Source organism: Danio aesculapii, chromosome 1 (assembly GCF_903798145.1).
Source record: "Danio aesculapii chromosome 1, fDanAes4.1, whole genome shotgun sequence".
In the NCBI taxonomy this organism is placed as follows: Eukaryota; Metazoa; Chordata; class Actinopteri; order Cypriniformes; family Danionidae; genus Danio; species Danio aesculapii.
Genome location: NC_079435.1, coordinates 45,573,222 through 45,588,199, shown reverse-complemented (window position 1 = coordinate 45,588,199; position 14,978 = coordinate 45,573,222). Strand labels below are relative to the sequence as shown.

The 14,978-nt window shown below is 33.2% G+C and overlaps 1 protein-coding gene across 1 annotated transcript in view; it reads right to left on the bottom strand.

Annotated features, from left to right (window-relative positions):
- dlc1 (DLC1 Rho GTPase activating protein) overlaps positions 1-14,978 on the bottom strand; it is a 209,771-nt gene that overhangs the window by 191,382 nt on the left and 3,411 nt on the right. Inside the window, exon 2 of the mRNA XM_056461057.1 lies at positions 10,189-11,584. Within this exon, the coding sequence (XP_056317032.1) occupies positions 10,189-11,508 (1,320 nt within the window). The 5' untranslated portion in view covers positions 11,509-11,584. The remainder of the gene's footprint in view (positions 1-10,188; positions 11,585-14,978) is intronic.

Genomic DNA, 14,978 nt, shown 5'->3' with positions numbered 1-14,978 from the left:
TAATCACAATAAATAATAAATAAGTGGATTAATAGCTTAAAGTAAAAAAAAAATGCATGTTTTGAACATGTTAAGTTAGATTTATTGCTGCATTTAATTCAATTTCACTTCAATTCATGTTTATTTATATAGCACTTTTTACAATGTAGATTGTGTCAAAGCAGCTTCACATTGAAATTTTAATAAAGTTCAGATTTCAGAGCTAAAGTTCATGTTTATGAGCAACAAGTGTCCTTAGAATGTTGTTTTGAACACTTCAAAACAGTGAATTATTTTAAAAAGCAATACTTTTTTTTAAAGCTTTGATTCTCCCATTATGGAATAACATAAATATAGTTTTTTTATTTATCCAGGGAGAAATCTACTGTTGCATCACTGCTGCTGTTAAGTGAAATTTAAGATGGCTGCCATGACTACTGAACTAATTCTCATGACACGTCTTAACCAATAAAATAACCCCAAAATTAAACAGGTATTTAAACAGTCAGAACAATAGCGAAACAACTACAAGAATAAAAAGTGCCATGATAAAACTAGCCTTTTCGCACTAAACTTTAAACATGAATATTTATGAGACACCTCCACATCAAAAAGAAAAACTATAATGTTCCACTTCTCTGTCGCATCTACAAAGTGCAGATTTCAAACTAGGATGACAAAAATAGCACCAAAAGGTAAAAATGAACCTGTTTTCTCCTACATTTTAAATAACCAATTTCAACATTGTCTATGATACACAACACAAACACTTCTACAAAAATTTTGAATAAATAAAATAGTTTAGCGTTTCATGAGTCATGACCCTGTAAAGCTACTTCAGTCAGTCAGGCTTTAACTAGTTTAGCTTCATCAGTTTTGATGGTTAACAATCATTAACTACCAAGTAATAATCATTAACTACTATTAATTATTTATCATTAACTACCAAGTCCAACAACAAAAATAAAAAAATAAAAATACAGGGCTGCTCTAGAAACTTCTCTGCAGCTCCAGGCTGAATCAGCTGTATTCATTAGGGAGCTAATTATGGGATTGATCTTCATCATTAATATCTGTATCATCATAATTACTGTACCTTTCAACAATTTAATTATCCCCTTGTCTCTAAGGATGACTGAAACGAGATCCATAAACCCACTATGATGAGATAAAACACTGCCTGTATTAAAAACAAATTCACAAATGCATGCACAGACACATATCTGGCATTTAAGAAGTGTAATAACACAGAACAACACATTTGATTCTTAGTGGTGATTAGATTTTAAATGCATCTGTATTTTTGGACATATGTTTTACCCATCCATAGACAAAATACTATATTCCCACTGACTGGCAAAAAAAAAAAAAAAAAAGAAATCTCTTTCTTGAATATCCACATTTCTGGCATGAAACTATTTGCTCATGCAGGCTGATAGGTCACCTAATCTGCTTCTGTGTCATTAACTACATGGCGCAGGAGATTGGTTGCGGTCACCCCGGCAGCCAATGAGCTTGCTCCTCAGTTTAAAAGCTCAGCATCATTCTATACTGTTTAAACTGCGGTGCATTTTCAAAGACCCTCCTTCACCCCAGCTCCACCTGTGTTTAGATCTGCTATGGGGGTTACATGTACAGTATATTATGTTTCCAGAAATAGCGTGTTATTTTCTCAGACAACATGTATGTGTATATACTGGCAGTAGCAGCTCTCGGTACTTGCTCTACCATGATAATCAAAGCAGCAGCAGCGTAGCAGATCTATTCTGCCAAGACCAAAAACATCAGCATTGCCATATACATATTCATTACCATACTAAATCCCAAAAGTGTTCATGAAAGAAGGATTTTTAAGAGTAAAAAAATGCTATTTAACAAATTAGTTAGATGATACTGTGAATAATTCAACCTTAACATCACTTTTTTACTGCATAATTATTCAGTTTTGTTAAATTTATGTTTCAATCATTACTACTATTAATGCATTGTTTACAAGTCATTATGATGCATTTAAATAATTTGAGGGAATTATGTTTTTAAAACTGGTGTTGTTTTTCTCTCTCTTTTGGTTATTTGCATATGACTCCTCGAGAAAACTTAATATATATTAGATTATGAGACCACAGCTTGTATCTTAGCTGGCAAAAGCAAATGAAAATCTGCATGTGTTTTAATGTCTTGTCAGTTCGAAATCTGGATATACAGTCAAGGCAAAAATTATTTATATACCTGGGAATTTTTGTTCAAATGTAAGTTTTAAATAATAATAATAATAATAATAATAATAATAATAATAATAATAATAATAATAAAACTGAAGTCATTGCATTTGGGAACAGAGGTTCTCAAGATGAATGTGTACCTAAAGTCAAGAATCTTGCTGTGATTCTGGAGTCAGATCTGAATTTCAATAGGCATGTCAAAGCAGTTAGTAAATCAGCATACTATCATCTCAAAAACATTCCAAGAATTAGATGCTTTGTTTCCAGTGAAGACTTAGAGAAACTTGTTCATGCTTTTATCACCAGCAGAGTGGATTACTGTAATGGATTCCTCACTGGCCTTCCCAAAAAGACAGTCAGACAGTTGCAGCTCATCCAGAATGCTGCTGCCAGGATTACGACCAGAACCAGAAAATCAGAACATATCGCACCTGTCTTTACACTGACTCCTAGTTACATTCAGAACATATTTTAAGCTACTTAAATCACTAAATGGCCTAGAACATCAATACATTACAGATATGCTCACTGAATACAAACCTAACAGATCACACAGATCATAGGGATCAAGTAAATTTGAAATTCCAAGAGTTCAGTCAAAGCAGGGTGAATCCAACTTCAGCTACTGGAATCAGATTCCATAAATGATTAGATGTGCTCCAACATTAGGCACTTTCAAATCAAGCCTGAAAACACATCTGTTTAGCTGCACTTTTACTAAATAAGCACTGTGCTATGTCCAACAGATCACACTGTTATGTCTTTGTTTTTATTTTTCATTCCTTTAAAACCTGTTTTAACACATTAATCTGTTTTTAAGTTTTTAATATTTTTTAATTCAGTCATTTTTATTTTCTTGTTTCTTTTATTCTTGTTTATGTAAAGCACTTTGCATTACCATTGAGTATTACCATTGAGTATATACTGTGCTATATATATTTATACTGTATATATATATATATATATATATATATATATATATATATATATATATATATATATATATATATATATATATATATATATATAAACTTGCCTTGCCTTAAATAATTGCAGAGAAATATATTTCTCCCACAATGGTGCCCCTCTTGTATCTTGTCATTAAAAATAAAAATACAATATCTGAATTTATGAATAATGTTAGGCTTGACTGTATGTTTCTGATAACAAAGAAAAAATATATAATTAATAATAATTAAAAAATAATAATAAAATGCAAGATACCAGATGGAGTGTTGTGTGTGTATGAGAATGAGTACCTCTTAAAGTCAAATACCCACAAGGTTATTTCAAAAGCAGAAAGAAGATCTGTGAAGCATCATGAACATTGCAACAATGTGTATATTTGCACTCACTACTTCTATTTTTAAAAAATATATATATTTATTATCTGTTTTTTGTCCTGTCTCTGTAATCCTGTTGCACTGTAGAAGCTCTGTCACGAAAACAAATTCCTCGTATGTGTGAACATACCTGGCAAAAAAGCTCTTTCTGATTCTGATTCTGATTCTGACAACACACTGCTAACACATCTCAATAAGAAATTATTTAAATTTAGGATAGTGTGACATACAGTTGAAGAAACAGGGTTTACTGATCTAAAAAACGGTTTTAGAATTTGCACAAATCATTCCTGAAACCAATCAAAAACATAAAATGTGAATCGAATCAATTCACTGTCCACTTAAAAGATTCACACCCATTCCATGTGCGCATATTCACGCACACAGTCACAAGCGTGCAGACAAAAACAAGGAGAGAATGTGATCTCAGACAGTTGCTCAATATGGGGAGTGATTTTTGAAACAGTCACTGTGTTAGTGCCACTTAAACGGTTCCAAGAATCTCAAATCCACCATGAAGCCCAGATTCGTACTTCAACTCCCCGATAAATCCCCAGACTGACACAATCCAGCACATTCAGAGTGTCTGAGCGTGTGGAGCATCATGCGTGAAAAGAAAAATACTTCAATTATCATCGGCCTCATTATCTCCATCATCAACACTGCTGAGAGATTAACTGCTAACACTTTGCAACAAGGCTGTATTAGTTAATGTTAGTTAATGTATTTATTAACATGCGCAAACAATGAACATTACATTTATTATTCATGTTTGTCAAAGAGAATAAAGTTGTTCATTGTTCATGTTAGCTCACAGAGCATAAACTAATTTATACTAGCATAAATTTGGGTTATAATAATGCATTAGTAAACGTAAACTGTATGTCAGTGTATATGTCACCAATGCAATATCTTGCTTACTTTTAGCTATAATTTACTGTGATTTTACATTATATTTAACAGCCCAGCAGGCACACAACATCATAAGACATTAATATGAGGTTAGATGTAGGTCGTAACGTCGGGTGACCAAAATTCAATGTCTAGCCATACAGCGTCTAAGCACAACATTATTTTGATGTCTGGACCCGAACCGGACCCCCTCTAGCCCAAGGCTGCACTTTGAAATTCTGTCCATAAAAATGATGAACAGAATTGATGACCAAGGGCAGCCCTGCTGGAGTCCAAAACGCACTGGATATATATTTAGTTTCAGTTTAAGTAATTGTAGTTTAGCAGAGTTAACAGAACATATACAGTGTCGACCAGAGCAAAGCTTAATGTTTGTACAGCTTACATTAACTGTTGTGCATTATGCTATCTCGACTGGTGGGGGATTGGGGGGCGAAAGCTATGGAAACAGAGCTAGGCTGGTCACGCAAGTGATAATGAGCATCACCTGTTCGCACACCGGTCTCAAGTCTCACAGAGGAGCAGAAGCATAAAAGGAGGAGTGACAACAGAGGAAGTTAAGAGAGGATCAGGGACCTGTTTTAGTAAAGAGGTTCTACCAACTCGGAGTTTAAACTTGAAGTCTGAGTTGACTTACTGAGAGATTAAAAACTCAAGAGTTTTCGGTTTCAGAATAGCTGATCTGAGTAAGGTCGATCAACTTTGAGTAGACCAAGCGCGCACACCACGACTATAAAAAGATATTATCAATGGAGCTCTATTACGAGCCACCATGGCAACATTTGAAAAAAGAGATTAGCATTTCTTTCTCTAGCTGAACTTGATGTGCTCATGCAAAGTTATAGCAAATATGACCATATATTTAAAAAAAGCAACACCACAGCATCAGTGAAACAGAGACAGTTAGCATGGGAAAACAGCTGCTCAAGTTAATGCGTAATTTTACATTTAAAGTATTTAAATATTTAAGTATAATAAAATAAGTAATGTAATGTGTGATATTTAATAAGTTTTTCCTTGAAAAAGTGGGCAACTGGCCATAATTTTGAAGTTATTTCAGATGTAATTGCATTAAATTACATAAAATAGGCTACCGCATAGTTTCTACAACAAATTTGACAAAACAAGACTGAATATAACCTTAGCTTAATGTTTATTGGAAATGTTTAATTTAAAGTTTTCACTTTTACACACATTGATCAGTTTAAGATAACATTTCTAAAATTGAGCTTTTAATAGATGTAAAAGTGTGTCTGCCTTTATTATTGATCGAGTGACAGAGGTTGATATTACATTTAGAATGTAAGCAGTACTAAAAAATAGTTTTTAGAATGAATAATAATCCCATTAATCTAGTTACATGTGCCTATCGAAGGCCAGTGAATTTAAGCTAATTATTCATTAAAAAAGGACAAGCCAACACACAATGAACGTGTGGTGGCGTTTGAAGCCATGACATGCTCAAGACACTCTGGAGGTCATTAATAATAACATTAATACTAAAAGGGTTAAGGCGTTTCAGAATAACCAAAACAACATTTCAAATGTTTTACAATGTGCTCAGCCTGCTGGTTTGTCCATTCACAAACATTTTCAACATCACATGATCTCTTATAACAAAATCACATCACCCTTTCTAATACACATACTGGAATTTGTTCGGTAAAAGTGTTTCCATCGCAGTTCATATGCATCTTTTCTTGACAAATAAAAGTTTATCCTACTCAGTTATGTGTATCTGTTTTTTTATGCCTATTTTTAAAAGTTATGTGCATCTTGGCATTCCATCAACTGATTTTTTTTATGCGCATATGCAAAATGTGAATAAAAAAATGGGTGGGTGGAAACGTAAGGCTAATGCGAGAAATAACTCTTTGTCTTTAAAAACGGGGAGGAGACCGACAGAAACTCAGAGTTTAGAGAAAAAAACCTACTCCTGACCAGGTTAGGTTCACAGAGTAAGTTACCACGGTAACTGAATCTCAGTTAGTTACCTCTCTTTTAGAAACAGGCTTGACTTACTCTGCTTGCTCGAGTTTGACAAACCTGCCATTCTGAAACGGAAAACACAGAGTTTCCCTCATTTCAGGGTTAACATACTCCGAGTTTTTATTTAACCTAGTTTCTGAAACAGGGCCCATTGGACATTTTATGTTTGTTTTGCTTTCAGTTTGGCACTAATAGCTGTTTGTTTTGTTTATTTAAATAATTACTAAAATTATTAAACATTTTGTCTGTAATATTTTTTTTTTATTTTAAAATTATACAGCACAGTAGTTAAACATGCATAGTTATTTTTTTTTGGCAAATGAACAAAAGTTAGAACATGTTTTATGTTTATATAAAATATTATATATTTATATATAGATAAATCTATTTATTTTTGTGTGTGTGTACATTTTTTGTAACTAATCATGCTCTTGACTGATGTGTTTAGCTGTAATGCATCATCTACTGTTATTTCTCTAAACAGCCACAGGTCAAATTTTCCAAATGACTGCTTATGAATTCTGAATACGATTATATGCTAATAACTATTTTATTAGTAAAGTTAGTAAAATATTCTATTTTAAGTTACCATTCTTATTTTCGTTTAGTTTTCATTTTCTGTGATATTTACATTTTATTTCAGTTAACAGATAGATAATAGTTTTAGTCCTAGTTTTTGCTTACTGAAATAACCTTGATTCATAGAAAGGATAACTAAAATAAGGAGGATTCCTTCTGGATTCGTATGTCAAACAAAAACTCCCACACTCAAGGACTCCCGTTGCACACTCCGTCCTTGAACTCCTGATAGTTCGTGTCTCCATTAGCAGCAGAAAAGAGTCGTTCAAGCCCTTAAATGGCTCGCATTCACTCCAGCGCGCCGTAACAAACACAAATCCCCACAAGAACTCCAGCCACCAGCCCTGGATTTCAGCCTCACAAATAAATGACAATTACACAGCGTGGCGTGTTTTGCTTGGGCTGGTTCCTGTCTAATGGATCCCGCTGTATAAATAATGACTGTGTTTTGGACGACGCCTCCAGGGTCTTGAGGAATAGAGCAGGGATGAATAAACACCGAAAGCTATGAGAGACTTTACCTAAGGGACTAAGGTTGGCAAGGCGGGCTGCTGTCAATCACCCACATAAAGGTAAAAATACATATGCATACAAGCAAACCTGTCACACATCGGCAGACACAAAATGACTACAGATTCTCACACAGACACACACTCCATTGGTGCCCTTTTAGGTCCCGTGTGACGCCAGTTTCTTGGAGCGTGGAACATTCCACAGATGCCCATGGCCAGAGATGTGAGCTGGAGTATGTCATTGCTTTCATAAGGGTGTGGCACAGTTGAGTTGGCATGGTGATTTAGGAGGTGGTGTTTGAATAGTGTGGCACTACATAAATGCTTTTAATCAGAACTGTGTATACAAGCGAGCACAAACATGGAGCGGGAAGAAAGCGCCAGTCGTGGAAACATGCTGGAACGGGTTTGAAACCAGCTAAAAATAAATCCAGCATGCATATAGGCCAATCGTGAAAAGATTTGCAAAAGAAACAGAATAATATAGTCAAGCCCTAAAATTATTTAAACACCTTCAACACGTCACAAAATTTCAGAAGTGGTCGGTTTACTCGTTATAGTTTAGAATGTTGCAATAACATTTAACAAGAACTCTGAAAGGGATTAAAGGTCCAGTGAAATTACAGTATATACATATTTTAGAAGACAGTCTTAAATATATTTATAAGCTAGTGTGCTCCTAAATAGTGACCAAATTAGCATTTAGATGATATAAACATCCAAAGGTTTCAGTTTGTCACTTCCACTTAACCCTTATTGGGGTAGTTTTCATCCACTCTGAAGTGATTTTGAGTCTTAATTTGGCCATAACCCTTTTCTCTGTTTCAGCTAGCAGAATGATTTTTGGTGAATCTTATTTTGACACCTATTTTGGGAAAATGCTTTGAATGTTAAAAAAAAAAAAAAAAAAAACCTATCCACTATGGGGAATTTTCTACCCTTTTGTTATTGTTGGAAAAATGCATCAGATTAATATATATGTATCACTTAGTGATAAAAATAAAATAATTGTTTGAACAAACACTGAATCCAAAACCATAGAAATGCAACAAATAAAAGTTAAAATGATAAAGAATTGAGACATCTACTTTATATTAATGATCATAGTGTATATGCAGTTAAACAAGCATATTTCACTTTTTGGTGGAAAATGAACAAAAGTTAGAACATGTTTTAGGTTTATTTAATTATATAGTTTTTTGGTCACACTTTACAATAAGGTTCATTACTTAATGTTAAATAATTAACTTTAGTTAATGAAAATACAGATGTTTATTGTTAGTTTATGTTAATGCACGGTTCATTAACTAATGTTAACAAGACTTGGATATTAGTAATGCATTAGTAAATGTTTAATTATGATTCATAAATGCTGTACAAGTGTTGTTCATGATTAGTTCATGTTAGTAAATGCATAATGAACCTTATTATAAAGTGTTACAAGTTTTTTAATGTTTTAACAATACATTTTTAATCTTCTGTTCAATTGTAAAAAGTAGTTCCACAATGACACGATAGATAAACTGTATTACTCTAGAAATTACTTAGGAGACAGCTTAAAATCTCAAACTTTATTTGAAGATATTACAATATTAAATTTTTTTTCAGGCTGGAAAAATAACAATAATAATAATAAAACATTTAACCATAATGTTATGCTGTTGCAGTGAGTCTAAAAAATATAGAAGTACAGGTTCGCATTAAGTATTAGAAAACTACAGGCTGTCATTAAAGCTGCTGTATGTGTGGCCCAATCAAGTATCAATAGTCGTGTAAACATTGCCATACTAACAGTTGTTTGGATTACTGATGGTTGATTGTATTGCATTACATTCTGTACCTTTGTATTAAAGTTATCTAATATTGTCAATATGAACTTGTTCTGACACAGTTTAACTCTGACAGGGTTTCTGCAGGGCATTAAAATATAACTTTAATGTGGATAACAGACACTGGGTTCTGGCCAAAAAAAAAGTTGAGAATCATTGAAAAACTGTACAGCACTATGAGGTGTATGGTTCTCAGTTGTATAATGCATGTTTGAATCTAGCCTATATTAATTATTGTTCTCATTTCACCCATTTTCCACCCCCTCAAACTGTGTCTGCTCTACTGTCTCTATTACCAACGCTTAAATAAATAAATAAATGGAAAAAAAATAATAATAATAATAATAAAACATAGTGGATGAATGAGACACGGAACTAACTGAAATCTTGTGATGCAGAAAAAAATACGTTTTCCAGATTTGAATTCATTTGCATGCTTAATTGTTTTGTTATGGACAATTTATGTGGAAATTCCCCAGAATTCCCCTTACTGACAGACTGATGACCTTCATAGGCATGACACGCAAAGTAAAGGAATAAAATCTCAAGTGCAAAAGCATTTATTTATACTGCATGACCAAAATTATTTAATCTCCTTTTTTTCATTCTTTTTTTTCCATGAGTATAAATGTAAACAGAAAAATTAATAAACTGCCATCGTATATATATATATATATATATATATATATATATATATATATATATATATATATATATATATATATATATATATATATATATATATATATATATATATATATATATATATATATATAAAAACAGCAATTGTTTACTTATAAAAAATACATGTAAAACTTCTTACCTTTCTTGTGCGAAGCTTGACAATGCCACCATCAGCTTTTGGGACCATCTCATGCTCTGTGGCTGTTGTATTTTGATTTGCCCGATGATCCTCATAGATTCCTTCAGGTTGAGGTTCTCCTTTTAAAATTTGATCCTCTGAGGTTGTCAGATTCTCACAGTTCCTTGTGTTTAATCTTCTGCATGTTGGTTCCTCTGGCCCATCTGCCGATATCTGAGCAGAAAAATCATCTCCAGATTCAGGACACGACCCCTCATGGATGGTTTGGAGTTTGGAGGAGCAGTCGTGCCATGTCTCCATGATGTCTATCACTCCAGATGCTTCCAGTTGAGAGGTTTCACAAGTATGTGGGTTGAAGCATCCAACGTTTAACGTATCACCATCAGCACACTTAAAAATACCATCCTCATTGTCTTCTGGAGTCACACTGCAATCTTTGCATGCTAGATTTGCTTCATTAGCATCTTCTGTGTATGGAATGTGATGAGATTCTTGAGAGGTTGATGATGATGACATAGGTTTGCTTGAGTGTTCAGTTTTGATATGATCTAAAATAGCTTGTTCAGATGTTTCACAACACTGTCCTTCCTCATTATCACACAGGTCAGCAGATGAATCAGAAGCAGGAGGTTTATTAGTTATGTCTGTGATGCTGCTTGTCACATTCATGTGTTCAAATACTAACTTATCACTGCCCACATTGACCTTCACCATAGAATCTGTGTTTTCCACAGATGTTTCTTCTTTGGGACGAGTTAGCTCAAAGCACTCTTCTTTGACTGTGTTGTTTAAGGAGATTCCATCCTTCAAAACATTTCCTGAATCATTTGTTTGATCCAACGCTTCAGCAGAAGGCACAAGATGTGACAAGCTAACGGCTGAAGACACTTTATCCTTGTTTAGTTCCTTATTATCTGCATCTCCATTGTGAGTTTGCAAATTTCCCAAAGCAGAACGATGTAATTCATCTTGATCTGCCACACTGTTTGAAAGTAGTCTGCTATCTTGCTCACTCTCGTGCTGTGCCTTTTCATTGACAGCATCTCTAGATGTCATTGATTGGCTCTTTACATCTTCACAGTTAGGTTGAGTCTCATTCTTAAACTTCTGCAATATCCTCTCCATCTTTTTTGTACCATTTCCAATATCATCCTGAGGGTAAAGCTGGTGATGACCACATTCTGGCATGGAGGTGCATCTACCACGCTGGTGCCGTGCATGGCAGCAAACCAAGTCTAAGTCATCATAGCTGTACTGTATTCCTGTTCGTGGTGGAGTCACGTGATCCTCCCAGCTTCTTTTACGAAAGGCAACAGGCATGGCCAAATCCCTCCGTTAGCCCATAGAGCCTTATTATTGCAGCCCAGAGAAAGCACAAAAACAGATACAGGTCTTTCTGGAGAGAGAAAGAGGGGGGGGGGGTACATTTATTACTTCATTGTCAAAGGGTTGTTAGAATTAATGCGATCTTCATATGTGACAAGTGAAAATGCTACGTCAAATGAATGCTATTGACATTGAAACTCAAGTGCTCTTAAACTTGTTTAGTCTGAAGAGTCTGTTCTGTGTTAAACTGGAAAGTTCATTGACAACACAACGATTCCATAAATCTTTTGAACATCATAAACACTAGATTTATTAGTGAAGAGCCAAGTGTACAATAACCAATAACTAAATTACTATTACATGTTGTATTATTGTTATTGATATTACTTTTTATTATTTGGAATTGGAATTAGTTTTTATATATTCTTTTTATTTGTCTTAATTTCGTCACATGTTTAGTAGTTTAACTTTGTTATTACTTGTTATTATTTACTTGTATTACTTTGTTTAATATCAAGTTTTAATTGATATTTTTATATCAATTTATTGTTTATGTATTTAAAAAAATAAAGTAAAACAATCAAAGTGAGAAGCATCAGTGAAAAAGCACAAATAAAAAAACTTTTTAAAAAGCATATGAAAACAAGTTTAATTGTATTCAGAGTAACAAAAATGTTTATATTTTAGATATATATATATATATATATATATATATATATATATATATATATATATATATATATATATATATAATATATATATATTCAGGGGGGCTAATAATTCTGACTTCTACTATATATATATATATATATATATATATATATATATATATATATATATATATATATATATATATATATATATATATATATATCTATATATATATATATATATATATATATATATATATATATATATATATATATATATCTATATATATATATATATATATATATATATATATATATATATGTAAATAGCAAGTCAGAATTATTAGCCCCCTGAATTATAAGGCCCCCTGTTTATTTTTTCCCCCAATTTCTGTTTAACTGAGAGAAGATGTTTTCCAACACATTTCTAAACATAATAGTTTTAATAACTCATTTCTAATTTTCCTTTGCCATGATGACGGTAAATAATATTTTACTGGATATTTTTCAAGACACTTCTATACAACTTAAAGGGACATTTAAAGGCTTAACTAGGTTAATAAGGTTAACTAGGCAGGCTAGGGTAAATAGGCATTTTATTGTATAACGATAGTTTGTTCTGTAGACTATTGAAAAAAATATAGCTTAAAGATACAAATAATTTTGACCTTAAAATGGTTTTTTAAAAAATTTAAAAACTGCTTTTATTCTAGCCGAAATAAATCAAGACTTTCTCCAGAAGAACAAATATTATCAGACATACTGTAAAAATTTCCTTGCTCTGTTAATCATAATTTGGTAAATATTTCAAAAAGAAGAAAAAAATCTTCTTCAACTCTCTTAAAAAAAATACTTCAACATATATATAAACTTAGGCTTTTACTATTTTGTGAGCACATTTCTATTTCGTTTCAGTTTTAGTAATTGTTTCTAAGCTATAAAAATAAAATATTTGTTTGAACAAACCCTGAACCCAAAACCATACAAAAACAATAACAATTTTATTTTAACAAATAAAAGTTAAAATGATAAAGAATTGAGACATCTACTTCATATTAATGATCATAGTGTATATGGAGTTAAACATGCATAGTTCACTTTTCGTTCTTTGGAAAATGAACAAAAGTTAGAACATGCTTTAGGTTTATTTAGTTACACTACCGGTCAAAAGTTTTTTTTGACACTACCGGTCATTTTTTTTATTATTATTATTATAAATTTTATTTTACTCTGTTCATCAAGGTGGCATTTATTAAATGTATTTTTTAAAAATACTTAAATACTTATTTATTAAATATTTATTTATTACTTTTTGTATGTAGTTTCAAACGACATTATTACTCTAGTCATTATTGCTTTTATTACTATGATCTTTAATAATAATTATTATAATAACAATAATAATTTATATTAGACTGATTTATGAAGGTTTATGTATTTCTGAAGACTGGAGCTGAAAATTCATCATTAAAGTCACTGGAATTACTTATTTGTTATTACTTGTTATCAGGGTTTGACACTTTTTGATCACTAGCCACTGACCCAGCCGAGGCTCGAACCAGCGACCTTCTTGCTGTGAGGGAATTGTGCTACCCACTGTGCCACCGTGAAGGCCCATATATATATATATATATATGCTGGGTCAGCTGGCATTTCTGTGTGGAGTTTGCATGTTCTCCCCGTGTTCGCGTGGGTTTCCTCCGGGTGCTCCGGTTTCCCCCACAGTCCAAACACATGCGCTATTCATTCATGCAATTTCTTTTCGGCTTAGGGAAACATCCATACACACTCATTAACATTCACTATGGACAATTTACCAATTTAGCCTACTCAATTCACCTGTACCACATGTCCTAGAGGACACCCACGAGAACATGCAAACTCCACACAGAAACGGAAACTGACCCAGCAGAGGCTCAAACCAGCAACCTTCTTGCTGTGAGGCGACAGCACTACCTACTGCACCACCGCGTCGCCCACATGCGAAATATGCGTGTATATTAGTGTATTTTTGTTTAGATTAGTGCTGTTAAATGATTAAACATGAAAAAATATACACAAAATAAAAGTTTACATACATATATGGCCTCTAAATTCCATGTGAATTTTTCATTAAACATTTGCATTTTTTTGACCTCCTATATGTTTATGTTAAATTATTTCACACAGGAGCAAACTGAATTGCCTGAGAAAGATTTTTGCATCTGATATATATCAAATAAGTTTACAGTCCATCAGATTTCAAAAGCAGCTGCAGGACTGAGACGTGCAGTAAAAAATAGGCAAATCACATTTACCCTCACGCCAACTGTTGAGTCAGCCAAGCATTTCACCAGACCCTTCACCCACTCAAAAGTACAGTAAGACTTCTCTAGATTTCGCGCAAGTCATTCTTCAGTGATTATCCAGCAAGTCCCGACTTCTATTTAAAATTAGACCAGAAGGAAAGTCTCAAGATGGAAAGAAGTGCAGTAATAAAAGACCTTTGGGGGAAAACCACACAGCATGGTGAAATGGCAGGAGCTCTTGTAGTTTCTCAAGTCTGATAGATCTTCTTGACATCTATGTGAAGTCAGCGGTTTGTGGCAAGCATTTAGAAAAGGTCTTAACCAGGACATTCCTCTCACATCTGGCCAGAAGTTACTCCCTCTGTGGAACATCTGGTCGTGAGGTCCAGCCTGACAGAGCTCTCTTTCCTTTGGCAAGCGCTTTCGCGGATTATTCGTTTTTTGATAAAGAGTTATCTTGTCTCAAAGAGAAGATAAGTCGCTTAGCTGCTCACGTCACTGATATCCTGAACTTACTTTGTGCTTG